This window comes from Thamnophis elegans, chromosome Z (assembly GCF_009769535.1).
Source record: "Thamnophis elegans isolate rThaEle1 chromosome Z, rThaEle1.pri, whole genome shotgun sequence".
Lineage (NCBI taxonomy): Eukaryota > Metazoa > Chordata > Lepidosauria > Squamata > Colubridae > Thamnophis > Thamnophis elegans.
In genome coordinates, this window is record NC_045558.1 from 98,837,469 (window position 1) to 98,864,700 (window position 27,232).

The window sequence follows — 27,232 nt, forward strand, 5'->3', positions numbered from 1 at the left end:
GAAACAGGTGCTCAATACTTCATTTCTATACTGAAAATATTGATTGTATTTCTGCTTGTTGTGCAGACATGTCACTCAAAAAAGGCAAAATAAATAAATAAGCCCAGTAGAAAACAGTAAAGGACATTTTAGTAAAGGACATTGTAAACAAATCCTGACATAAGAAGGTATTTAACCTATCCAAATTTCTGAACAAATATTTGATAGAAATAGCAATTGCAATAAATAAGTATTGTGGAGATATGCAATGACCAATTAGTTTAACAGAAGAAAAGTATATGCCTCATATGAGCTGGCTAATGAGGCTAGGAAAAGGTTCCCCCCCCCTCCACCTCGCAATCATAATCAAAAATTGGATAATAAAAAGTGAACTTTCTTTTGTAATCATAGAGTAAGACATAATCTTGTAATTGTATTTATATTTGCTGCAAAAAAATGGAAATTTTTGTTTCATTATTCTTTTTTCCTGTATTTTCACTTTTTAATTTCCTCTTACTTCCTTTGCTGCTTTTACACTTTATTGTGTTGGCTTGGTTTTTATTTTCTTTGTAAAACTTTCAATTAAAAAGGACATAATAAAGTCACTAATTTTAATGTGTCTGTGAGCGTGAAACATTGGGCTAGAATGAAAGCCATCCTGTACGACTGGCAGGGAATTTTTATTAAGTATTTAGTACAAGAGAACAGCCTCTGAAGAAGTCCATTCTTAATGAGAGCAGGATTTGGGGCTAAGCTAATTTGGTGTAAAGACATTGAAGGGGAAACTGAGTTCTGAGTTCCACTCCTGTATTAGAAGAATGAAGCCAGTAGAGTGACTTTGAATCAGTCTTTTCTCAGCTTAGGAAGAAGTCACTGGCAAGACATTTCTGAAAATGCTGCCAAGAAAACTCCACGAACTCTTCTGTGTAGTCATCAGAGTCAAGACTGTCTCAGGTACATATTCACAGTTTACTGAATATTGATTTTTTTTAGGGCTCTTTGCTGTGGAGCAGACTAGATTTTCTCAGAACCAAATAAAGTCAGATACTAGGCTGATAACTAGTAATATTTTAAAGACATGAGAAAGCCTGACTTCCATAGAGATGTACAGTTAACTGTAAGCTCAGGGAGGCCTAATATCCATTTAAAGTCATTTAAACCAATATTCTAACCAGCAAAGCATATAGGTCACCCCAGGAATTAGGTCAGTGAGGAATTTAATATGCAGGAAGCACTTACAATAAAGTTCTAAAAAATTAGAGTAAACTAGTCATGTAGAGCTTAAAGAACAAGCCTGCACATCATATAATAATAGCTAATAAAAGACATTTTTTTAAAGGTACAGCAGCTGGGATATAGTTATTGCCACTGCAATTAGCAAAGTGCAAAATTGTGTTTTAAAGTTTATGGTCTCTAGGGGTGACCTACTATTGCTGATTTTTCAAGTCACCAAGGCTTGGAAAGATATAACCAAATACTTAAAGACTTTATTTCGATTAATGCTAACAACATTTTCCTAGAATGAGGGAAATCCCTTTACAAAACATGATTACTTTAGTTTTATTGTAATAGATAACCAGCTGCTCCTTGCTGGAACAAGAAGCAAAGCCTCCAAGAGTTTGTCTCAGGCTGACTAATGTTTAAGAAACAATTACTGCAACATTTACATATAGAAGGGAAAAGGGCGGCCTATAAATCTTAATAAAATGACTAAAATGACTAAATGACTAGAAGGATGAAAAGATGTTAGTTGTTTAGCCAGCCAGTAAACTGGGAGGGGGAATGAAACCCAGAGTTTATCAAAGTTTGAACCAACAAATTAACATAGAAGTAGAAAAGGGGGAGAACACCAGAATGCAAACTTTCCTCACACTTTGCGAATGGGATTATTGACTAGAGGTAACTTGAAGCCTCAGAGTAAATTCATATAGTATTATATTGCTTTCAAAAGTCAGTAGAAGCAGCATTCTTTTTCTCCATGGAGTGTAGGGAGCCGGAAGCTGCCTTTGAACCAATAAAGACAATGGAGAATCTAGCATGGATGAACAATATATTTTTCTGTAGAAGACTGAGCTGTTTTAGCTGGCTGAGCTGTAACTGCTCCTTCTTGAAACTGGCTTGTTTTTTTTACAGGATGTTATGTTGTACTAACCCATTTATGGGTTTTCTATGAAGGTGCCTGACACACATCTTGTTAATTACACTTAATAGGGGCAGAGGAAAATTGGAGGATTCTTATCCCATTTTCTGTAAATTGAAATAATGATGAATTTGTTTCAGTCTTCATGGATCTAGAAAAACTACTCTCTATATAGAAAGAAAGCTATCAGAATTGGTGTTCCCTTTTTGCTTTAGCCTTTTTGTATGATTAGATCCTTTCAGGCTGCTTTGTCATTTTTTTAGTTGCGAGATAAACACGGCTATCTCAAGATGAAACACCTGGGCCTAGATTGCTAGGTCAGTGAAGCAGTGATCTAATCAATTTAGAAGTTTGGGCACAATGCTAAGCAAAAATATCCTGTCTATATTTCAGGGCCTCAGGCAATGGTAGCTTTCAATGCAAAAGCTGTAGAATTATTTCATTTTATTACCTGGGCAAGCTCTGCCAATTAGTTCTATGAGCCTGTAACTGCAACATTCATGGTAAACCAATGGCTTGGTTATGGGATTCTTGGGCTTTAGCTGAAATTTGGACATGGTGAGGGACCTTCCTGATTATTGATTAATATCTCAGAATTATTCAAGAGTTATTCAAAGTGGGCTGTTCACTACAAATAGCATATGGGTGATGGCTAACATTAGGAAATGCAAGATGCACATCTGAAGGGCATTCATTTTGGGGAAATTCATATAAGGCAGCCCACTTCATATGAAAAGTATGAGGAAAGAGGAAACTCTATTAAACTTGACAAGATGTAATGACTGTATTATGATTTCATAATTATTTTCCTTCGGTTTTATAATCAAATAATGATTAAATAATTACATTATAAAATGTTAATTCTGTAATATTTAATAGAGTAAACCAAGAAACACTTTGCAAAGAAGGTATGAGGTTTAAAAAAAACACTATGTCAATCAAGTAAATAAAACAGGCTCAGGAAGTGTGCTAATAAAAGCAATACACAACTGTAAAAAAATTATCTAAAAAGCACCAGCTATTTTTATTTGGAAGAAAAAATAGACACAGATAACACTTGAGAAGCAAATCTAACCCTATTTCTTAGTCCAATTGTTCCTTCCTGTGGGTGCTCCCAAATATGTTGCTCATGGTCTGCAATCCACTTGAGGCAAATAATAATAATGGAGAAGTCCATGTTGGAGCTAGGGTCATATATTAGCCTTTTCTTCAAAATTAAGAGTGAAGGGGCAATGGTGGGATTCAATTTTTTTTTTACTACCAGTTCTGTGGGTCTGGCTTGGTGGGCGTGGTTTGGTGGGGCGTGGCAGGGGAAGGAAGCTGTAAAATCCACATTCCCTCCCTATCAGCTGGGATTCGGGAGGCAAAGAATAGATGGGCGCAGGGCCAGTCAGAGGTGGTATATACCAATTCTCCAAACTACTCAAAATTTCTGCTATCAGTTCTCCAGAACTGATCAGAACTTGCTGAATACCACCTCTGAGAAGGGGAAAGGGAAAAGATTTGTGAAAGGTAAAATATGTAAGGATAAGTCCAACTGGACTCTCTCAATATTCTGTAAGAGTATGTGGTCAGGATAAACAGCAGATTATTAAAATAGAAGTGATGAATAGAGTTCCTGGAGAGCTCTGGACTAAAATGTGTGACGTTATTAAGAACAGAACAATAAAAATATTTTGTAGTAGAGATATCAAAAGAAGACGAAATGGCCGACAATACAATCTACTGAATCTGAAAGAACAAAAGTGACAAGGAGATGTATCTAAAGACACCCAAGAAAGAAAGACAAAATACTTATTTAAAGAAATTAAAGTAAAAGAAACATTTTATGCATAGATAGGTACAATCAAAGATAAATTAATTCTACTTGTTACAAAGAAGTATTAGAATAAATTCATGAACTATATTGAAAAAAATGCCCAAATCACCAGTTGTTTTCCACTAAATGACACCCGACAATTTGAAAAATGAAATGACTTGCAGAAAATATTGTTAGCCTGTATTCTACTATAAGTATAAATGAATTGCTATGAGTACAGTTTAAAATTTTGTAAGATGATGCTATTAGCATGCTGCTGCTTGCAGGTTTTTTTTTTTTTTAGCAAATATGAGAACCAGAACAGCAACCAAAAGACTGAAACAGACCCAACCATATTCCAATAACAAAAAATAAGGTATTAAACCAAACACATTTCCATGGATAGTAGAAGAGGAACTTGAGTTTCAAAACTACTTTAAATTTTGTTTACTGATTACAAGTAGTTTTATTTAATAGTTATCTTGTTTACTAACTGTTTGCAGTTACAACAGGGATGAAATGACAAACTTGCATTTATGATCTCATAGGTTTGTAAAGCAAAGGAAAGCTGGAGTAAGATCATAAGCACAACTGTGATTTCACTTACTGACTGCTTCCCAATTTTGGTCACTGTGAGGAATAACTGTACATAATTTTTTTCTACTGCATGAAGTAGAGCATCTTGTGATTAGCCCTTAAGTACATCAGAGAACTTCATTTCTATTTATATGCTGGCTTGAAAGTGAACATTAGAATGACTTAAGGAACAACTAATCGGCTCAAAAGTAGAATAAAGAACTGTTAAGATTGTATACTGTCCTCTTATCTACCCAGTTTATATGCAGAACCTATTAATGAGAAACGCTGAACTAGGAGAAACAAAACTTGAATTAATATGGCTAAAAAAATGCTGTTGATACCACTTGAGTATCTTGAAGTGAAGAAGATTTGAGGAATATCTATTGAAGAAGGACAAAGAGCAGTCTGATGCTCAGCACAAACAAACAAACAAAGATGAGATTAACAGCAGGTGTCAACCCAAAGCAGATGAGTGAAGAAGTATCTTCTTGGGCTCAAGAATTCATAATGATAATAAATAAATAAATAAATAAATAAATAAATAAATAAATAAATAAATAAATAAATAAATAAATACAACATACATACATACATACATACATACATACATACATACACGCGCGCTCGCACACACACACACACACACACACACACACACACATATATATATATATATACATACACACTTCTTGGAAGAGAGCATGACAAACCTAGACAAAATATTAAAGTGTAGCTACTCTGTAGAAAATGGAAGCTGAACTTGTCCATAGAGGCATTATGAATAACTCATATAATGTCATATACAATTTATTTCAAACTTTGAAAAATGTACATAAATATAAACATACTAGTTTTGATCTTAGGCTTTGATCCTATTAGGAAAACGGTATGACACAAAGTTTGTCTTGCCATACTCAGGTTGGCTTGAGTGCAATTCAGAAGAACTTTTTAGACTTCTTGTAGCTAGGAACCTGCATCTTTTTGGAGGAAAAATAGATGAAACTTTAATTTCACTTCCATCGCTCAGTGTAGTCATAGTATTCTGGAAAGAGAAAATTGCACAGATTATCTTGACAGAATTTCTAGCAAAGGAAAGGTGCTTAAACATTGGTCTCACGCTTCTCTTTGCTTTCCTCCTATTCCCCATCTCCTTTTCCTAGAGAGAAAATAGTTCTTTCATATCTATAAAAATATCTTTTAAATAAATTGAAATATTATTTAATCAATGTTGGCAATGCAACACCATGGGCATGAGAGAATCTACAACAGTCCTAGATGCAACTCTGATCTCCCCCAATAAAACGTGATAATAAAAACGTTGTTGAATTATAAATGGTTAAATCATTTAAGATTGATAAATGTCAGAAACTCTCTGTGTTTTCATTGGAAATCTTGCAAGATCTCATAGGAAATGTATGAAATCTGGTAAAATTGGGCCCCTTTAAATTGCTGATACTTTTAAAAATGATAGTTAAAAAATAGTTACAGCCTTGGGACTGTAAAGTTGTATACTGCCTAAAATGGCCACTGATTTGTGATACAAACTGAGCAGTAGTACAGTTTCCTCTGATTAGGGTTGATTTGACTTTTCTAGTTTACATTCATCTAGATCAGTGTAGCTACATCTTAAAGCTGTCAAGTTGAGACTTTGTAGTAAATAGCTGAACTGATATAAAGCCAGTGCTGAAAGTAACGGGGAAAAATAACTCCACCAGCATCAGAAAGTTATGATGGGAATAGTGAAATGTATCTGTGGTCCATCTACTGGTCCATCCTTACCTGAAGCTGGTAGGACATCGGCTGTGACTGTTCCAGTGGCACTTGGTGGTGGGGGTGGGGGTACCACTTGACTAAATAGATATAAATTAAAATGGAGTATTAATATTACAAAGTGGTGGGAAATATCCCTGGGTAACTCTCAATACCCACGGGAATTATCTTACACTGATAGTTCTGCTTATTTTAGAAGACACTAGTTTCAAGGTCCTCCCCCTGTTTTATTTCAAGCAAGCATCTTCCCTTTTATTAAATTAGCAGAAATTTCATCTGACATTTTCTTTGAAACAGCTAATAAAATACTAGGAGCCAACTGAAGCTTCTAGTATTGCTGGATTTTTAGTTCTTTATAAAAACCATTGTTTTTCAGGATTTGAAGTAATTGAATAAATTCTACAAGAATAAGCAATGGTAAATAGCTGGGATATTTACACATCTAGGAAAAAATTATATGAAGAATATGGGAATATAAACAATAAAGAATTGCAGTAGTGCTACAGATAGGATATTATGTAGTGGTAGTGACTAAACAATGCAAGTATGTTTCACTTGGCTTACCATAATGTAGAGAAGTTCCCGACTCCAGGTGCATCTTACTTGGCACTTTTTGTGATGAATATTACTATTGTACCACTTGTCTTAGCCTTACATGTTTTATATGAAACATTTGGATGAATTATGGCAATGCACAGTGGAATACTGAAATGAAACACTTCATTTGATTGTTTATATTCCTTTCCCCATCTGCACAGTTTTGCTCACCCATTATCTTGTCTCCCCCTTGAGTGAAGTTCTGGGCCCACATGACGAATGATGGGCTGCTGCTGCTGTGTCAAACCTGAAGGCTGAGAGGGAGGCCTCCATGTTCTGAATGGAAGGATGCGTGGATAGGGGGGATAATAGTGGTGGAATACCATGTCAATCTCATCTTCTTCCTCTGTCTGCCAGGGGATAGGGGGTATCTGCTAGAAAGAAAGATTAGGATACTTAAGGCAGTGGTCCTTATCTCAAGGATCATAAGCCCAAAATGGTTTTACCCGTGGCTGCATTGACATAGTCCTGTTAATAAATTGGTATTTCCTGTTGCAACAACATGAGGTGAGCAATAAATTGAAGTGAGATGACTCTCACTAAGTCTACCTTTAAGGAATAGTAAAGACCTACTGTACTTTTATCTTGATAGGCTAGCAATCTACTACTTCTGAGAGTCTTTCTCTGGCCATCTTCTTCAGCCTCTTCCAATTGTCAGTACTGTTCCTCTCTCCTTTCTACAACTCACAGTGGCCTTGATTTAGAATTCTGTTTGTACTCAAGTCTATTAATATTGCTATTGTGACTGTTTTAGGCAGAGCATCTGGTTGCTGTATGTAAAAGAGATGTTGAAAAGGTGAGTAGTGAAAATAATAATTTATTATACATAATAATCTTAATTATGGGTCATAGTTTTCCCGAGCTATATTCTGGATCCTGATCAGAACAAGTCAACAACCTCTGAGAACTTACGGTGCATCACATTCCTTTATTTTTCCTGTGTGGCTGTCAAGTCAGGACTTTGAAGCTATCAGCTCTTGAAGTCATTGAGTACTAAAATCACTTTTATTATGTTATAGTAACAGAATATTGCAATCTAAACGTGCTTTTCTTCTCTCTGCCTTTATCCTAAGTTATGGATGGTGAAATGCTTTTTAAATTCTATTTCTGCATTGGACTCTGGTTTGTCTTGTCTGACTGTTTCCTTGGCTGCAACTCTTGCTCTTGCTGTCCCTCAAGATTATTCTCACATCCAATTACACATGCAGAGTCATTCAGTATTTTATGGACTTCAAATATATTTCAGATGATGTGTCATTGCTTCATACATATGTGACCTACCTGTATTCATTAGTAGCTACATTTCACATGCTAGGCAGCCAATTAGTTTCAGAACAGCAAAATCATTATGCATCAGAGATATCTCTTTGTAACAGAAGTAGGCACATTCATTCTCAAATTTAGATTTAAGAATGGAACTTATAAAGTTCTCATTGAAAAATGGCAATCTATTCCCTGGTGGCTTCTGGTATGTATAATTTGACATCAAGACACATGTTTCTTTGCTCTCCTGCCCATTAGTTGAGGCCAGTAGAAGGCAAGATAGTTGGCACAGAAATGCCTTTCCCCCCTTTTTTTCCTGCGTCAACTCCTCTATTAAATCCACCCTAGATCAACAATCTACCTACCTGGTTTGGGTTGGATTCAAAGCATGCTGCTGCTGACATAGCCAGGCTGTTCATTATCACTTGATGCATCTGGGCATTTTGTAGCATCATTAGCTCTATTAAATCTTCCAGAAATTAAGAATACAATAAATATGCATTGATTTATTTATACATATATACAAACATCTAACATGAAAGAAGTAATAACAGAATCATTAGAGCAAAGGGGCACAACCTGAACTCCTAGCATCACACACAGTCCCACAAGCTGTCAGTATTTTCGAATTCCAATGTTCAAGAGAGAAAGTAAAACTTTCTAAATACTTGACCGCAAAAACATATTAACTATATTTAGTTTTAATCAAATACAAGTGAAATGAAATCAAAATTAGTTTTAACGTTGCACTTCCCTATGTTCAAAGGCCAAGTCTGATTTTCAACGTAGGAGAATCTGTGCCCTCTTGCCTAGAGAGCTTAATGTTTAAAAATAGTGGCATTTTAAATCCATTAAATTTAATTTGAATAAATATAATGAAACCACAAAACAAGCATGTAGCATAAAAAAGAAAATGGCAAATATAGAATATATTTATTAGCATATAATAGATTATTGCATTTCAGGCAAACTCAGATTAAAATTGAAACATTTTCAAGTCTCAGTCCTTGTTTCCAATCTTTTAAGACATCTTCTCTCAAAGTAGTTACCCATCTAATCCAGACAACTAAGAACAAGAAAAGTGGCTGTTACTAGACAGATTCATAACGCTGTTTCAAATTATTTTCAGCCACTTATTGTAAGAAATAACAAAATATTTTGCCATTGTACTCTGCATTGTTCCTCCAGATAATCATGTGGCAATTACATGGCTTTATGTATCATTGGAATAAGTTTTGAGAGAGTGCCTGTTGCCTACTGACTAATATCAGTAGCATCACTAGTGAACATGAGCATTTCAAATGTGGTAGAGCTGTGATAGAATTACATGCCTCACATACATTTTGTTGCAATTTCTCATCTTTCTTTCTCTTTCTGTTTGTAATAACTGATATTGACAATTGTCTATTTTATAATTTTTTAAAAATATCATCATTATAATAGAGTGGTAGAACTGGAAAAGTATTGCTACAAGATTATCTTGCAAAATTCAAGGCACTTTTGTAAATTCCTACATTAGTTTAAGATTAGAGAAATTAGCATCATTTCATAGGCTAAGAAAAATATTTAGATCATGGTTGGAGCTAAAAGCAATTTGTATCAGAAATATAAAAAGCTACATGCTTGCATTATAAATGACTATCAGTTTTTTTAAAAAAAACTATTAGAATATATTATCTATTGATATAATAGATTAAAAGAGATTCAAAACTAATTTAAGGTTTAAAATATTCTGAATTTATTCATGTTCAGATAGTAGTATGGGTTGGGGTGTAATTTTTTCAAACTAGTAACACGTAGATATGCTTCAAGATAATTAGCTGTTTCTCCTCCTTCCACCAATCTCAGTTCTCTAGCAAATTGGTAGACCTGATTTCTTACTTTCTTTGATGTGGCTTATGCAGCTAGACTGAGGAAGTGTCCGTGGCATCTGTTGGAGAATGGTCACTTCTGGCTCTTGTGTAATCTGAGAAATAGTGGAAGGAAATTCAGAGAAGACCAGGCTGTCTTGCCATTTTTTCCTGGATAAGGTTCTGTCATTATTGTTTTATACAGAAGTTATATATCTGATTGAGCTAGATTAAAGCTTAAACTAAATGCACAGCTAGGCATCTCCTGGCTTCTTTACTCCCAGTGGTATAATTTGGAATGGATGGGATCCAAGTTCTTCTGAATGATTAAACAATTGCAAACAGAAATGTTGGCTTGTATTCCGTGGATCTCTCAGGAATCTTTTGGTAGATCAGAGAGGTCCTTTGCCCTCTCTTACACCAGGATGACTTTTCAGGATCATTCTCTGCAATGATGCTGACACACTTTTCGCCATCTCCTTAAAGTGAAGCTTTATTCAGATATATGATCATGGGCAAAACGAAACTGGGGGATTTAAGGATTCCATAGAGGCTATTTCATTTTCATTTTCCCTTTATTTGTATGCCGCCCTTTTCCCCGGGGGGACTCAGGGCGGCTCACAGTTCAAAAAGGGGGGGGGAAGGACAAACAATTTCCAACATAAGGACAATATAACATATTAAAAGAAACACAACAGTCACACAATTCGAGTGGGGTCAGAATCTTAACCCCAGGCCAGCCGGGGCAGTCAGATCTTTAGGGCGGCGCGGAAGGACTGGAGGGTGGTGAGGGTCCGAATCTCCACGGGGAGTTCGTTCCAGAGGGTCGGAGCAGCCACCGAGAAGGCTCTCCTCCAGGTAGTTGCCATCTACACTGGCTGGATGATGGAATTCGGAGGAGGCCTAATCTATGCGATCGTATCGGTCTAGTGGAGGTAATTGGCAGTAGGCGGTCTCTCAAGACTACTATAAACCTCTAAGACAGGGGTCCCCAAACTTGACAACTTTAAGACTTTTGGACTTCAACTCCCAGAATTCTCCAGCCTGGAGATTCTGGCAGTTGAAGTCCACAAGTCTTAAAGTTGCCAAGTGTGAAGACCTCTGCTCTAAGACTAGATTTTCTCCAAGCTTCCCAGAATAATCTGCTGTAATGTCTACTGATGCCATTCCTTGCTGCCCTGTCTTTCAAACCAGCATATGGGACAAATTCACAACAATCAGAACAACAATTTAAGTTACTGTAAATACTGATTTAAAGAACATCTGAACAATATACTGCATAAGCAGATTGCCTAATTAAATTAATTAGTTAGGATAATCATGAGTAAAATTAACATTTAAGACGTTTAGTACAAATTAAAACTGAGACTACAAACGGGTAAATAATGTTTGTATTTCCAAATCCCCCCTCTGAACTGACCCCTTTAGCTAGTCCTGCTTTCTCTGATTTTCAGTCATTCAGTTGGTTCCTTCTGCAAGATATCTTCTTGAATTTGAGCCACAGACTCCAGATTTTTGTTCTTATTTCTAAGCTGAATTACAGAATTCCTACTGCATTGCAGGAACCTCCTAGGTTGGACAATTTAGCAGAAGTCTCCTCCTACTGCACCACATAACTTCTCTCTGCGGTGTATAGCATTCAGGATGAAATTGCATACTTTAGCACAAGGGAGGATCCTGCTGCATCAGACAATCCACAGGATGCCTGTCAAGCTATCTTTAAACATGATTTAGTGCTCTTTCACTTCACCTAGACGCTGATGAAAGATGGTGTTGCACTATAAAGCATGATTCCCTCTCCTGTGGCATTGCACAACCCATTTCTGTGTTTTTCAGCAGTTGGATTAGTTATTTTTAAACACAATGTTGGTGATTTAGAGAAAGAACACTTAGCCCATATTTAAAAACAGCCCACTTAACAGCTGACAGGGTGGTAGAAGTGCTCCTCCAGTTGCACTATAGAGCCCTTCCCTTCATCCCCATCATTTATTCATTATGTTAATTCCTTTTTCCAAGACTGGAAGAACTAATGAGTTCAATCGAGGAATATCATTTGGAATTACAGATTCCCCTATAGCTCACGCAGAAGGGCTCTGGAGAATGTGGAAGTGTCCAAGGAAAAGAAAGAATGAGGCAGACCTGAACCATCCCAAAGTAGCCAGTGGCTGCTGATCCAGTCCCAGGCCTAGGAGATACTAATGTGATGATTGAGATGTCCACATATATTTACAATTAGAGAAATGCATTAGGAATTTACCTCAACATTAATGCAGCTAAGGATAACTTGATGGCCTCTCAGATAGGGGCTACAGATGAAGCCAATGTCATCATGATATGGCAGAAAAAAGAAGTCACATTTCTTCACGGAAAAATGATGGTGGGGCTGTGTGTTTCAGTTGCCTCTCAGGGTTGCTGCCCAGGTGAAGATGTTAAACAAAGCTACTTGTCAGACCAAAATCTCTGGGGCATGGCACAACTATTTTGCCATCTACTGGTATATTATGTGAACATAGGTCTACACAGGGTTTTTCTATCCTCATTTTCAGTTGGCAGAAAGGTGGCCAGGTTGGTTTTTCACTGCAAGTGCAAAGAGGTCTCTGTGATTTAATTCACTTATTACCACATAAACTTTAGTCTATCTCTATCTACTTCATCAGCTTAATTAAGGCAGGGATATTATACCTAACTCCTCCAGCATCGACAGCTGCATTATATAACACTGCTCTGTCTGACTATTCCCTGCCTCTGAGAAAGTAGACCGAGATACATTAAATATTATGCAGTCATAAATATGCTAGATGACACAATAATTCTTGTTATATTTTAATTGTCTGTTCTCCATTTGGGACTCAGGAGGGGTGTTACAATTAGTTATAGCATATAAAATATATTGCCTCTTCCATTACAGTCTAGTCTCTCCCACAGACCACACAGAATTTGATAACTATCCAGAACTTTTCTTGGTTGGAACTGAATTAAGAAGACATGCAGGATTACAAAAAATTCTTCTTTCTGCTGCTCAGTGTGATATACCTTTCAATATTCCAACCCACCGCAGTGACTTACTGGTTGCTGAATGAGGTAGACTGGTGAGGAGACAGCACTGTTGCCCACTGGATCCATAGCAAGGCCTCACTGCTCAGCAAAAAATATCAGCAGGAAGAAAGTCATCAGACTGGTTGCTAAGGGAGTTGTGTTTAAACATACCTAGCCTTCCCTTCCTGCAGGTGTTGTTCCTCCTTCAGTTTATACGCAATTCGCTTATCACAAGCATTGAGTTTACTTGGCAAATAATCACAATACTTTCCCAACAGTTAACTCTAAGTATCAGTAATAATTCTAAAATGATTGATTTTATTTTTAGGTTTTTGCCATATCAGTATGTCTGTCAAATACAAATGGATTGGGAGGGTATGTTTTCCAGATAGACATTGACTTGTTCACCATGTGAAGATAAAGTTGTTTCCTGAGAAATAATATTTGTTAAAGAAAGGGGCTATCAGAAAAAAAATAAAAGAAGGTACCTACCAATTGTCTGAGTGCGGCACCTTTTGATTTGATCATCCTCAGCTAGATTTTGGCTGGTCACAATTGGGGTACCTGTTGGAAACGTCTGGGTATACCACCCAAACATCTAAGCTCCCTTCCTTTATGAAACTGCTTGTCCACTCAAAAGTTCTGGCTAAGTTCATAAAACATGCTCAAAGCAATTACTGAACTGATCCATCATTGTCTAGGTTTACACAATGCATTAAATCACAGACTGGATTAACTGGTTGGGTTGATGCAACACAGAAAGGAGGGAGGAGGGGAGAAAGGAGGAGGAGGAGGAGAGGGAGAGCTGCTACTAACCAAGAAAAACATGTCCTGGGAAGGACCCCAAGGTACAGTTGGGAGAACACACCCCTTGTGTGCTATTTGCAGCCCCAGCAGCTGCTTCTCATCCTGAGAATGGGTAAACAAATGGCATGAAGTAAAGTGGTGCTAGTGATCTGGATTTTAATCTACCAACGTTGTATTGACTTGTGTGAAGAAAGGCCCATAAAGTAGAGCCTCACCTTTCCAGAAAAACTCCTGCTTCACTACAAACCTATTGAGCACCCCATCCCAATGTGGAATTGTTTAATGCGGTCTGATGCCTCTTCTGTTGAGACTCTGTTCTAGAAAGATTAAATGCAAACTTTTCCAATCAAATAAGGTGAGGCAGTGTGATTTTTAGAAAAATGAAAATCAGATCAAAAATGACCTATCCTTTTATCATCGTATAGTGTTTCCTCTAATTAAGCAGAGTTTTTCTGGGAACTGAAAATATTCTGTAGTGTCATACAGTAGTTACTACATTGGTACAAGTTAGGGAAGTATTGCTAATCAGCTGGAAAAAAATAAGCTTAGACAGAGCGAGGAGGTAAGTGAATAGACTATAACCAGGAGTGATAATGTACATGCCTTGAGGGCTTCTTGCACAAGAGTTGTAGAACTGGGAGGTTACATAATGTTATGGCACAAATTCAATTAAATCACAATTTCTTCTTTTATAACCTGTTCATTGGGAGATTTTTGTCCCTCCCACATGCACCAACCTGTGAATTTAGTCTTTGCCTCAAAAAAACCATATTTCTCCCATCTCACTTTACAGAAGCGTAGCTGAGGAAGATTTTCTGAGTTTTACTTTGTTTCTTCTGCTCTAAATTAATCTGTCTCCTAATAAGGTTATTCTTCTCACTAAGGAAAAGATGGCTGTCTGATTAAGTGGACTGATCGATAAGCAGACACATGGATAGACCTAAAGTCTGATACTCCGTGGGGGAAAAAATCTCAGTTCGGAAGAGTGGAAAGATTTACAGCAAAATAAATTACTGCAGAATCAAAATCTGCAATTTGTTCTCTTATTCAAAATAGACAGAATTAAAGTTATATAGGATAATTTTATTCTCAATTTGGGGAACCCCATAGGAGAATGGCTAAGGCACGTGCATCCTTTCCCAACAAGCCTGCTGGTCATGGGTAAGAATCTATGAAACATGGACATATATAGAACCTTTAAGATAATGAATAAAGTGAGATGTTTACCGCCTGTTGCTTTATATAATATATTAAGGGAAGTGTAATGAACACTGAACAGCGAAGATTGTCATCTAGAGGTAATTAAGGGTAATCTAATCCAAGGTATAGAAAAATGGAGAGGGAACATGAAATATACCTACAATGGGAAACTATTGTGATTAAAAAAACAGAATCACAAATTGGGGGCATGTAAGGATGTACAACTATATAAAGATAATGATGAGAATAGCTGGGAATTGTAACCAGGTCTACAGCTCAACCAAAATTAGGTTGGGTGGGTGTGTGGGTGGGTTTAAAAGCATAATGACTATATATGTGTACTTTTCTGTTATACCACTTTTTTTCTACTAAAAAAGAGAAAAAATAAATATGTATATTGAAAAAGAATTATAAATACCATCAACATAAAAGGGAGCTTGCTCAGAAGCTGAAATACACCAAGTTAATGAGATGAAGAGTGGGAAGTAGAGGAGAAAGGGAAGAAGAGAGGGATAGGAGAAAAGGCAAGGGGGGAGCGGAAGAGGAGGAAAGAAAGGAGGAGTGGAAAGGGGAGGGAGGGAAAGTTGAGAAGAGAAGGATGACAGATGGAAGAATGGAGGTAGGGAGAGGGAAGAGAGAGAGAGAGAGAAGAAGGTGATGGACAAAGTACAAATATGGTTTATGGAGAGCAGAAGAGCCAGTAATTGGTTTTTGGGAGTTGTTAGTAAGATGAATTGATGTAAACATTTAATAATACAATATGATGTTGGTTATGTAATAGTATACAAATGATTATATGTTATGAAAATGGAAAAATAAAAAACTTTAATCAGAAAAAAAAGTCTGCTAGTCATGGGATGATCTATGTTGAAAATATGAGGGATATGGGTCACAGTCATATCAAATGTATTAGCTGATGGTGGCAAAAGTTTGTGGGTTTCTAAGGAATTTCTAGATTAGAGATCTTAATTTATATGTAGAAGAGCAGGAATATTCTTGGGAATAACTTGTTTGGGGTTGTACCTGGTGCATATTAATAAAATATGTCCCAATTTACTGGCATTATCTTCACTATTATCAGGGAATGCTTCCTGTGTCATGTTTTTAGGCTGTGCCATAACTCAACCTAATATAAAATATGTTACTTGAAAATCATTATATCAAAGTCATGATGAATGGCAAAATCGGTATCTATGCATTTATCTTTTGGCAAAACTGGCATATGGAAGATTGTAATGTGGAATTTAAAAGAAGTAAATGGTAAACTGTGTGCAAATGAAATGAACCTATTTTTGTCTGTAAAATAAAAAGAATTGGAAAAGATGCAATTATTTTGAAGAAAGGTGGACTAGAATTGATTAATGCACACAGAGAGGAGATGGTAGAGATTTAATTATAAGTGAAGAGACTGATTCATGTCAGAAAGCATGAACTGATATCTTTTAAATCTTTTATTTCAGAATGAAATAAGAATGCATAAGTTGGTGATAATTTGCATATTGTAGTAGTATTTTCCCATGAGTGGTGCTAATGAAAGAACTAAAGATGAATTTTGGGAAAATGTGTGCAACTTTATAAACAAATGCTATGTAGGGGAGTGATATGAATGACTGGTGGGACATTTGATGAAGGAAGGCAGAACATATTGTACCTGAAACATATCCTTCTGAAGAGCAGTTGGTGGTTATTGCCCTGTTAATAGTAAAACATTTCCCTGCTGGCTGGGAGAGGAAGTGAAGATGGAAAATCCACTAGCTGCTTCTTGAAACTATTGCACATCACAACTGTATGGGTAGCATTACTCTCTTGGCTACTAAGGGTGTACCCTACTATTCCCTGGCACAATAAAGGTCAATAATGGAGATGGTATAGTTTATGACAATATTTCTGTTCTCGATTGGCCAAGGGACACACATAAAAAAGGCAGAGCTTCCACTGCAATGATCCCAATTCTCTTTTGAGTTTCTTGACCATATTTTATGAACAACTCTGCTCCAATTCAAGAAAAATTAACATAGCCATGAGAAAACATTCCAAGTTATTTTAAAGCTCTTCTCTCAGGTTTCATTAAATGAAATATTTGTAGGGCTTGCAGAACAGGTATATCTCAAAATGCAAGATTTTGCATTAATGTCTGATGGGTTAACTTAGCTTTTATTTAAGTATTAGGCTGTGAAGCTTTCTTCTAAAATGGGATTATTGGTTGTGGAACAATCTTGTCATATATTCCACCTGCCACTTGAAAAGACAGCTTGCTGAATCCAATTTTCATTTTTCCAGTTTTGAAGTTGCAGTTTTAACCCCAATGACTCTTAGTCCTACTTTTATAGGGTTTTTTTGTATTTATTTATTTATTAGACTTCTAATATATAAAGCTAGTGAATATCAAACTCATGGCTGTTTGTAATATAAATTAACTCAAATATATTTTTATGAAAGTGAGCCAGCTGGATCAAACATAGATGATCCTAGGATTCTAGAGTTGGGAGACAATCTTGCCATTCAATCCAAAGAAGTAATGGGAGAGCAGGAAGATCCACAACAGGCTGGCTGGTAATGATGGACAGTGATCCAAGGTTCAAAAGGGAAACAACAAGGTCTCAAAATCAAGAACTTCAGTCCAGCCCCATACTGTGTGCCTGCTTTTTTAATCTCTCCCAGGGCACCACTTAGTACTTTGTGGGGCTTTTGAACTAATAATTTGTTGGCATACGGTTCCCTATGTAGTTGCTGAGTTTGATCTTTGGCTTCTGACATATTATGCATCAAGGAAGTGGCACTGCCTCTGTCAGTGATGTTGAGTAATCCTCCTGCTGCCTACACCAGGGTAGCAGAGAAAGGGTTATTTTAATAAACTGAAGTACAGGCAAGATGCAAATCTATAGTTACAGAGCATTACTGGACCTTGGAAATAGTTTGTCTCTTTTTAAAATGCAATTTTAACACAAATGGCCACCATCAAAATAATGACTGAATGAAGAAATTTAGGTGGAGAATGAAGATTGACTAGAGACATGAATTCAGGTCCATTTTAATTCAAGCGTGACATGTTTTCCATTACACATCACTCGCTACTACCCTACAAGACAGCTTTGTCCACCTAACTATCTTCAGGAGATACAATAGATTGGATCAGAGATGACTGGGTCAACTGACAGCAGGTGTGTTTTTTTTTTTTGTCCAATGGAGGACTTAAACTTGTGGCTCCCTGATCCAATAGCCTTTTCAGTAGTAGCTCCAACCCTTTGGAACGATCTCCCCATGGAGATTCGTACCCTCACCACCCTCCAGACCTTCCGCACAGCCCTCAAGATCTGGCTATCCCGTCAGGCCTGGGGTTAAAGACTGTAATCCGTCCCCACCCGAAGGATGAATGTTGTTTCTATTTTTAATTATGTATTGTTTTTATATGTCATTGTTTGTACTCCCTTTCCCCATAAGTTGTAAGCCGCCCTGAGTCCCCTTAGGGAAAAGGGCGGCCTATAAATAAACTTTTCACAATTCACAATTCACAATTCACAATATTACCTGATCAGGAGAATCTTTTGACTAGCTCCTTCCTTTCCTTCAGAAGTTAGGAATTGGTTGTCCAAATATTGTTAAACTACTACCCTACTCACAATTTTCAGTCAGTTTGACCAAGAGTTGTAAATTATAGTTCTAAAATGAGGACCTATCCATGCTGAGGAGAAGAAGCAGAAGGAAACAAATAGAAGAAGAAAACAGCTTTTCCATCTTCGGGAGACGCTCATTTTAATATTCCCAGAATCTTGAAGAAAAAGCAGAACCCTGTATCCAATATCAAAGTCACTTAACTGTTCAACTTCAAGTCATTTGGTGCTGATTCTCTTCCTTGAAGAAAAACTATCAACACATTAAGAAGCCAGGGGAAAGGGCTGTAGGCAATTGCAGAAATAAAAAGAGGATGCCAAATGCAGTTATCAAACTACGCAGCCAAATGCAAGTTGTTTCAAGCCACCAGGAGGAGCTGTTAGCTTTACATTCTCAGCTACAATACTTTTTTTCCTGTAAAATAAATAAATTCCAAGTTGGCATTATTTGGTGATTTTCCTGCCTGACTTTTCAAGCACATTGAGGGGGAAAAATGGGAGTGAATGTGCTCACTGGGAATGGAAGGCTGATGTTTGGAATGGGAAGAAAAAAATTGAAAGCTGCAGCTATTAGAAGAGGGTAATTCAAGGATAAGGAAGAAGAGGAGGAAAAGAAGAAATAAAGTGGCTTGGACTGAAACAAGTATTCATTATATATCCTAGTTCTGTATTTCAACTTATTTGCCCAGGTGCTGGAGGAATCATCTTCTGGAAAGCATATGGTGCTTGGAAATGGCATATGGTTCTAGAGAGTCCATTAATCTGGTCCAACTGATGTCTACTTTTATATCTGATGAATCTGCTGAAATTTATATTTGTAAATCACTTTTTACTTTGTGATGACTTGGGACACAAAAATATGCTAAATAGTTGCATTCTTCCATTTTGCAAAGCACTTACATTTAAAGCTTTTATAGTTTAGGCTGAGAAAAGTGGCTGACTTAAAATGAAACAGTGTGGAGCTTTTGCCTCACAATCAGGCGGTTGTGAGTTCGATCCTAGATAGAGGCAGATGTAGGGTCTCCTGTGTGGGCAGGGGATTGGACAAGGTTCCTTCCAACTCTGTTAATCTGTTAATTTCCTAGCAGAGATTCAGCTTCAAGTCAAAATTGTACCTATTACTATAATTTCCCAATTTAGGCCCCAAAAGATTAGTTGGAATCAATCTTTCCTTCCTTCCTTCCTTCCTTCCTTCCTTCCTTCCTTCCTTCCTTCCTTCCTTCCTTCCTTCCTTCCTTCCTCTCTTTTCTTGTTCTTTCTTTCTTTCTTTCTTTCTTTCTTTCTTTCTTTCCTTCCTTCCTTTCTTCTTTCTTTTCTCTGTTTGTTTGTTTATCTCATATGCCACTCATCTCACCTGAAGCTGATAGTAGGTGGCTTACAAATACAATTGCTATTAATCATAACCTGGAATTCTAGGGATAACAGATTAACAGATGTAATTTTGCACATCTGCAGATTGTTAGGATGGGGGAATCTGATGCTGATGTTGACTCAAATCTTGCAGTAGCATAGCTACCATGGACACAAAAATATTTTTTTTTTGTAATGGTACTGCACACATGGCAACCTAGGCAATTGAGATGAAGTACTTGGTTTAGTACTTGACATGTCATGGTATTTTTGATGACACACCAGGCTTCCAAAGACTGGGGAAGTTGTGTGAGAAGGCTCTGCTTTGGTGAGACCTCTGAGGCTTCTGAAAATCATGCAAGTGTCTTCTCATGTGATTTGCTGAAACTTCAGAGGCTTCTTGAGGACAGGGTCTTCGTGTGCGCCTCCCATGGAATCCAGAGAGGAGAGTCTGAGATGAGGTCTGGACAGGTCATTTGATCAGAACAGGATATGTGTGTGACATTCCAGCAGAGTCAAGGTAGGCATTTTCTGAATTTTTAATATGCTAGGCCCAAACATTTGGCTTAACAAGTTACACAGTCATTGGCTTCCAACTTCTTCTGATATGAAGTTGATTACAAGTGTTCTTTCCTTACTTAATGCTAATATGCAGACTAAGAATTCTTATATGATGTCCTGCAATCATGAATCAATTTCACCCACTAATTACAGGTAGTCTTCAATTTACAGCCATGGTTTATTGACCAAAGTTACAATGCCACTAAAAAATAGTGATTTACAACTGGTGCTTGCACTTTCAACAGGCATCCCCATGGCCATGTGATCAAAATTTGGGTGCTTGGAAATCAGCATCTATTTACACCAATTGCAGTGTCCTTGATCATCATTTGTGACCATCTCAGCCAGTTTCCCACAAACAAACTCAGAAGTTGGATTCACTTAAAGGCCCCTTGATTCATTTAACAACCATGGTAAACAGTTATAAAATCAGACACAGCTCACTTTACAACCACCTTATTTAGCAACAGAAATTCTGGTTGCAATTGCAATTGTAAGTTGAGGACTACCTGTATTTGTTTCCCATCACTTCTGCAGCATCCCTTTTGCTCATAGAGGGCTACCGAATTGATCTAAATAACAGAAACCAAACAGATTTTTACTCCAAGCATTGCTGGCAAACTCCCAGCTTACAAACAATGAAAAGGCGCTTTTGAAATATTCTATTCCAGCAGTGGATGGTTATTGTAAGGCAAACTCTTGGGACTCCAGCTGGAGAATCACAGATGTTGCAGAGGCAGGAAATCTGCAGCCTGCCAGATGTTAGTAAAGTCCAATTTTCATCATATATGCCCACTGTTGAATGCTAAGAATAACAATCAATATTCTCATTCTTTCATTCTTTTTATTGCCAGAGAAATGTGTATGGATCTGCCTTGCACATGTTTCAAAAGGGAAAAAAAATCTCAACAGGGATAGATCTCTGTAGTGTTGATTAATTCAATCCTCTCCTCAGAATTACAATTCTTGCATATGGCTCATAAGGTTACTTTGAGAGTTACTTTGTCTTTCCTGAAAACAAAAAATTTCTCTAGAGATAAAGAAAAATGTCCTTGAATGTGTTGAAATAGCGACGGATCCTAGCAATGAAAAGGGGACAGAAGATTAATCCAGTCCCAGTGCTACTTCGCTCAGTTTACAGGGTCCTATTCATCAGTGTCACAAAGAAGTGAACAGATTAGTTGGACCTCACAGCTCTTTCCTAAATCCAAAGCCAGTTTGACAGATCTCTTAGCTGAGCTGGAGAAAACGCAGTTTTATAAGAAATCAGGTATGAAAATGCATAGAAAGGGCCTCCCTGAGATGAAGCAGTCTCTTCAGGTAACACCTTGAGAGAGCAGAGAGGGTGGACAATGTGTTCCTTAGTCCATAATTTACGAAACCTTCTGCCTGAAAGCATTTTTTAGATTGCATACAATATTGTCATGAAAAAATGGTGCCACATCTCTTTAATTCATTATGAATGCTGGAGACAAGGATTTGTTATTTTGAAGCCAAATGCTTTTCTTGTTGTATTTTTGGGCCTGGATGGCACAAAGAAAAGTCTAGGATTGTAAACTAGACTAACATCCCAGAAAAAGGGAATGATAAACCATTTCTACATTGTTCCTGAGCAAACCTCATCTGTTTGACAATGAGCCAATAAGAGTTACACTCGATTTAAAGGGGGGGTTTCACCTTTTTATTGTTTTGATGGATTGCATTGCTGTCTGAGAGCCACTGACACAAATCATCTTAAAAGCACAACAATCATGTTAAGATACATAGTTGCATCAAATATGCAGTGAGTTGTCTTCAGAGGAAAATTTTGTTTCTAATTCAACAGAACAGCAAAGAGCTCCCACTACTTTGTAATACTTCTTCTCGAAATACGAATTCTCCGAACCAAAAGATCTGTGATAACCGTCAATATAAATATTTCCTGGAAAATTACATTATTATTATCTATGCTTATTACGATTTTCTCTCTCCCTCTTTTTTTTTACTTTTGCTGAATTTAATCCTGAAGTATTTTACATGCAGCCTACTCTTGTTTTTGTATTGGGGTAGTGGTGAATAACTTTTGCAAAAACCTGCCTCCTCAGCATTTGCGACCAGATGGCCCAAAGTTAGGACTGGCGTGTGGCTTTGCTCTCCAAAAGGCAACGCAAGAGCAATAGAAAACAAGCATTTTTGTTCATTTTGCCTCTGCTTTGTCTTATAATATTTTGTTTTCATTTATTTTTTCATCAGCAGTTTCTACTATTCAACAAGAGTGTGTCTACATGGTTTTTAAAGCAAGCCGTGCACCATAGAAATGCTTGGGGTTAAGAGGATGGCGGTAAAGCAAGGGACCATAAAACTCACAAGATTTTCTGCTATATGATTCTGAAGGGGACACCAGTTCCTTTAGGGGGCAATGCATCTCTATGAAAGAACATTAGGAATACAGCCTGCCTATTTCTATTTTCCCCGTTCTTCACTTAAAAACTCATTATTTGATTAAACATTTGGGCATCTCTAATCACGGTGTTTTATGTTTTTCTAATTTCCTTTCCAAGAATAGTGGGACAGAGACGATTTCATATGGGGAGTTTAAATTGGTTGCATGAAATTAATGGCCTTTTTGATGAGTCTGAAGCAAGAGGTAGGTAGGTAGGGGAAGCATTCACACGACATTTTAAGGAGTGCTGGGACTAGTGAGGAATGCTTCAATGATAAGACATCATCTTGGGGTTAGAGGACATGATGGGGACTTTATCCTGGTTTGGTAAATTCAAGAACCTGGTTTGGAGAATTCTGTTAGGGTTCTGACATCAAAGGAAACTAAATATTTACTAGAATAAGAAAAGTCTGATAGGATTGTGTGGTGAACCAGATCAGCTTTGGGGTATGAGAGCGTGCAAATTTACTGCCTGCCTGCAGTTTGAACCAGACATCTTTCTTCTAAAATCACCTCAGCACCTGTGATGGATACCAAGAATGAATTAAAGAACTGTAGCGTTATATTTACACAAAGCAACTTTTTGGAACAAAGGCTGAAGTCCTAATAAGAAATGATAAAGTCATTTGAGAAGGGCAGGATAGAAATTTAATAGATAAAGAAGAATTATACCCCAAGGTTTTCAGAAGGCTCATATTTGCACTGCTTGCCAAATTACTACAATGTAATATTCAAATGGGCAGAATACTTGATTGGCCTGAGAGAAACATAATAGCTAAGTTGTAAGGTTGTTTGGATGCCATTAAATTCGCTCCTCCAGTCTCCCCGTATGACGTAGAAATGAGCAAGTCTTGCCTTCAATCTTATAAATAGCTAGCCTGCAATAAATATCTAATTAAAGACACAATAAATTGGTAGAGACTTGGCAGAGCAGAATGACGTTTATATCCCACCCCCAAATGGATATTTAGGCATATGTATGTCTAAATAAACAATCCAGTAAAAAGAGCATGCAAGAAACTGTAACAGTCAGCCTTGAGTTTTTAATTCTTGCAGGTTTAAAATTGATTTTAAAAAATATCCATTTCCCCAAACTATGTTATGTATACCTCCCCATTTCACCTATGGAGTCAGAAAAAATTGCTCTTTGCCCCCAACTGTGAGGCGTAAGAACTTTCAATAGCTCACCTGCATCCTATGTCAGCCTGCAGCTGAGGGATGTCATTCTCCCTATTATTCTTTTGTACTGCATTACTCATTGATCTACCTGCATGCAATCCTAGACTAACAAGGGCATAATTACAGTAAAGGAGTGGCTTTCCATCAGTGATCTGTTCCTGGAATGGGCAGTAAAATACTATCATTCTTTGCTTGCACCATATGAATGATAGCAGCATCGACATAATGAGGCCCTTGTAGAAGTGAATAAAATTAGAGGAATAAAAACCCGAACTTTTAAGTCATTGTGGAAAGGTAGTCAGAATGTGAACAAAGAGGTTCTTTTTTATCTAGCAATATATCATTTATTTAAATAAGTGTCATAGCAACATGTGGGTCATAGGAATTCATCCAATGGCCCCCAGGAAAGTGCCATAGAAGTTTTACTCAAAGGTGTGTTTTCAAAAGACAATCTCCTTGAGGGGGAAAAAAACCATAGTCCAGTTGCCTTTTGAAAATGCACCTTTGACACAACCATGATCTGGATCACCGAGAATCTCCATAGACACACAAGCTTTAGTTTGGAGATGGAAATTGTGTTGTAAGACCACCTCATTTTTACTCTAGTGCAGCCGTTCGCAACCTTTTTTTGGCCATGCCCCACCCAAGCATCTTTAAAATCCTGATGCCCCCTCCCCCCGTGACATATAATTCTTACTTTACTCAAAAAGTGAACCCTACTCATGCGGAAGAAGCCTAAAAGGCCATTAACATGGTTTAAGCAAGGTTCAAATTGCCCCCCTGTGGGGCCTGGCCCCCATGTTGGGAACCACTGCTCTAGAACCTTGAAACACACTTGTAGGTCACAGTGTTCTCAACCATGTTTTGTTGAGTTCCAAGTATGAGAATGGGGTGGGATTAATCCTTAGAAGCCCTTTCACACACCTGTTATTCCAGTTTTAGAAGAAAACCTGCCTGCTAGCACCGAGCACTCCGCTTGCTTCCAGATTATGTCCCAAAGGAGGGTCCAATGTAATAGCAAAGTAGGGGCTAGGAGATGGGATTTCAGCTCTTTTACACCTTGAGGAACTTATAATTAGAAGATCCTTCAAATATCTGGGATCTGAAATGTTTCCCCTCCCCTCACTTAGGATGTTACTTCATTAAAAGTTACATTAAGGAAGTATCGACTTCTCTGCAGCTGGACAGGAATATTTTGTAGATCAAATTCAGTTACCATTTTTTCAAATTCCTCTTTATGTTTTCCTTGGCATTCTTCTAAGACCTAGTTGATCTGTTCACTGAATAAATAGACCCGCTTTGGAGTTAAAATGAAATGGAGTTAAATCTACGAATAGAGCTCTTTGGAAGCAGAACAAATTATCTTTCTTTCTTGATTTTTGAATCATAAGAAGATGGTATTTTAGACCCAATTGCCTGTTAATATATTACCTGGGTTCAACACAGGGAGGTAACCAGTTTCCCCCCACTGTGCTCAGTCTGTAATGTAAAGACAATAAAGATAAATGGACGTGGCTGAATTCTTCTGACAGCTGCACTGACTTCAGATTTTGCTGTTGTTATTGTTGGGCAGAGCTGTGGTAGAATGAAAACAAAACCTTGCTAATTGGCTTGGAATTGGATGTGGCATCTCACAGCAGTGGCTATCCTCAGCTTTTCATTTGTTTGAGTGGAATGCTTATGTGAGAGGAAGGGAGGGAGGGAGGCGGGAGAGGGAGGGAGGGAGGGAGGGAGGGAGGGAGGGAGGGAGGGAGGGAGAGAGAGAGAGAGAGAGATATGAAGGCAGGAGAGGGAGATAGAATATGGGACTGCCAGGAGACTTTTGCACAGAAAATCCTTGGAAATTTATATAAGTACTGTAAAACTAACCAGATTATCCTTTGATTAGCTGGTAAGATCCACTTATGAAACTGTCATAGGCAAAGCACCAGAGCAGTATGGGATTTTGTGAACTCTTCAAGATGCCAAAGTTGAGAAACACTGCACCAGAGGGAAGGCATCTTGATTTTGCTGCACCACGCTGTATGCCTTTTGCCCTTTAATGACCCCAAAGCACTCACAGACTCTTTCACTAGGAGGGACCATTCTTGCCACCCCCACTATTTTGTTTTGTTTTGGAGTGAATTAGGGCAAAGACTTGAACCAGAGATTGATTGCCAACAAAAAAAAAGTGGAATAATGTGCCAGATACATATAAAGCTAAAAATATGCAACTATGTATTCCTTCTTGTAACACCCCCTCCACCCAACACAATTTTCCCTGGTTTCAAGATATATGTCTCATCCTCAACTCATAAATTTGAAGATGAGGTGATGCAATTTCTGGGTTTAAAAGTGATGTTCCCGTGGGATTCTTAAAGGCAGAGACTGCAATATTCGCAGGAAAACATGATTGAAAAAGGATGCATTGTTATGCAAATGCCGCCATTACCTATATGCATCTATCTTGAAACCTGACCCCAGGATGTCATTCACAATATTTACAGTACATGATGATGTCACACATGTCTCAGCTTTGGCTTTCTTTTCGCTTCACAGTCCCTTCTCCTTCCCATAGATAAAATGTTCACCGCTCTAGCAATAAAGTAGCATATATCATAGCTAATAGGTTCCTTTGGAGCCAAAGCCATACTCTGTCTCTGACTGGAATAAGAATTCACCTCTGGCTTGTGGCCACATCTAGACTTCTAGTGAAGTTGTTTTGCAATTGGTCTCAGTGAGATCATCGTAAGCATGCTAGTTTTATTCTCCCCTGGAAATAATTTGCATCCCAAGTAGGCGAGACTCAGTGTGGATGTTAACACTGTCTACTGACCATATGCTCATCAAGCAGTCATTAGAGGGCTTTGTACTATATAGAAGGTGCTTTGGTGTAGATCCTGCTTGAACTTAGAAATAAAATAATAACATCTGCACGGGTGAGTGTGGCGGGCTCTCACACAGCCTGGAAGATGTCATTAGTTAGCAGTAACTTCATTATGTCTGGCTGCAGGACTGCTCAGAAAAATAAAAATGGACAAAAAGCCACCAAAATGCTAAAGCAATGAGACATTAGATTTTGCAGAGTAAGTCTGTTTCATTAGATACCTA

At 37.6% G+C, this 27,232-nt stretch overlaps 1 protein-coding gene across 1 annotated transcript; it reads right to left on the minus strand.

Moving 5' to 3' along the window:
• Nucleotides 1-5,480: 5,480 nt before the first annotated feature.
• Nucleotides 5,481-15,175, minus strand: PRR29 (proline rich 29). The gene is made up of 6 exons (XM_032234528.1): nucleotides 13,043-15,175; nucleotides 10,008-10,092; nucleotides 8,492-8,595; nucleotides 7,035-7,237; nucleotides 6,276-6,346; nucleotides 5,481-5,538 (listed from the first exon to the last, which is right to left on the minus strand). The coding sequence occupies exons 1-6, from the start codon at nucleotides 13,097-13,099 to the stop codon at nucleotides 5,507-5,509; spliced, it is 552 nt and encodes a 183-aa protein (XP_032090419.1). The 5' UTR covers nucleotides 13,100-15,175; the 3' UTR covers nucleotides 5,481-5,506.
• Between the last annotated feature and the right edge of the window lie 12,057 nt (nucleotides 15,176-27,232).

Coding starts and splice junctions, on each gene's coding strand:
- PRR29 (XM_032234528.1), bottom strand. CDS start 13,099: ATGGATCCAGTGGGCAACAGTGCTGTCTCCTCACCAGTCTACCTCATT. Junction 10,093..13,042: donor TCTACCTCATTCAGCAACCA/GTAAGTCACTGC, acceptor ACTATTTCTCAG/ATTACACAAGAGCCAGAAGT. Junction 6,347..7,034: donor AGGGGGAGACAAGATAATGG/GTGAGCAAAACT, acceptor ATATCTATTTAG/TCAAGTGGTACCCCCACCCC.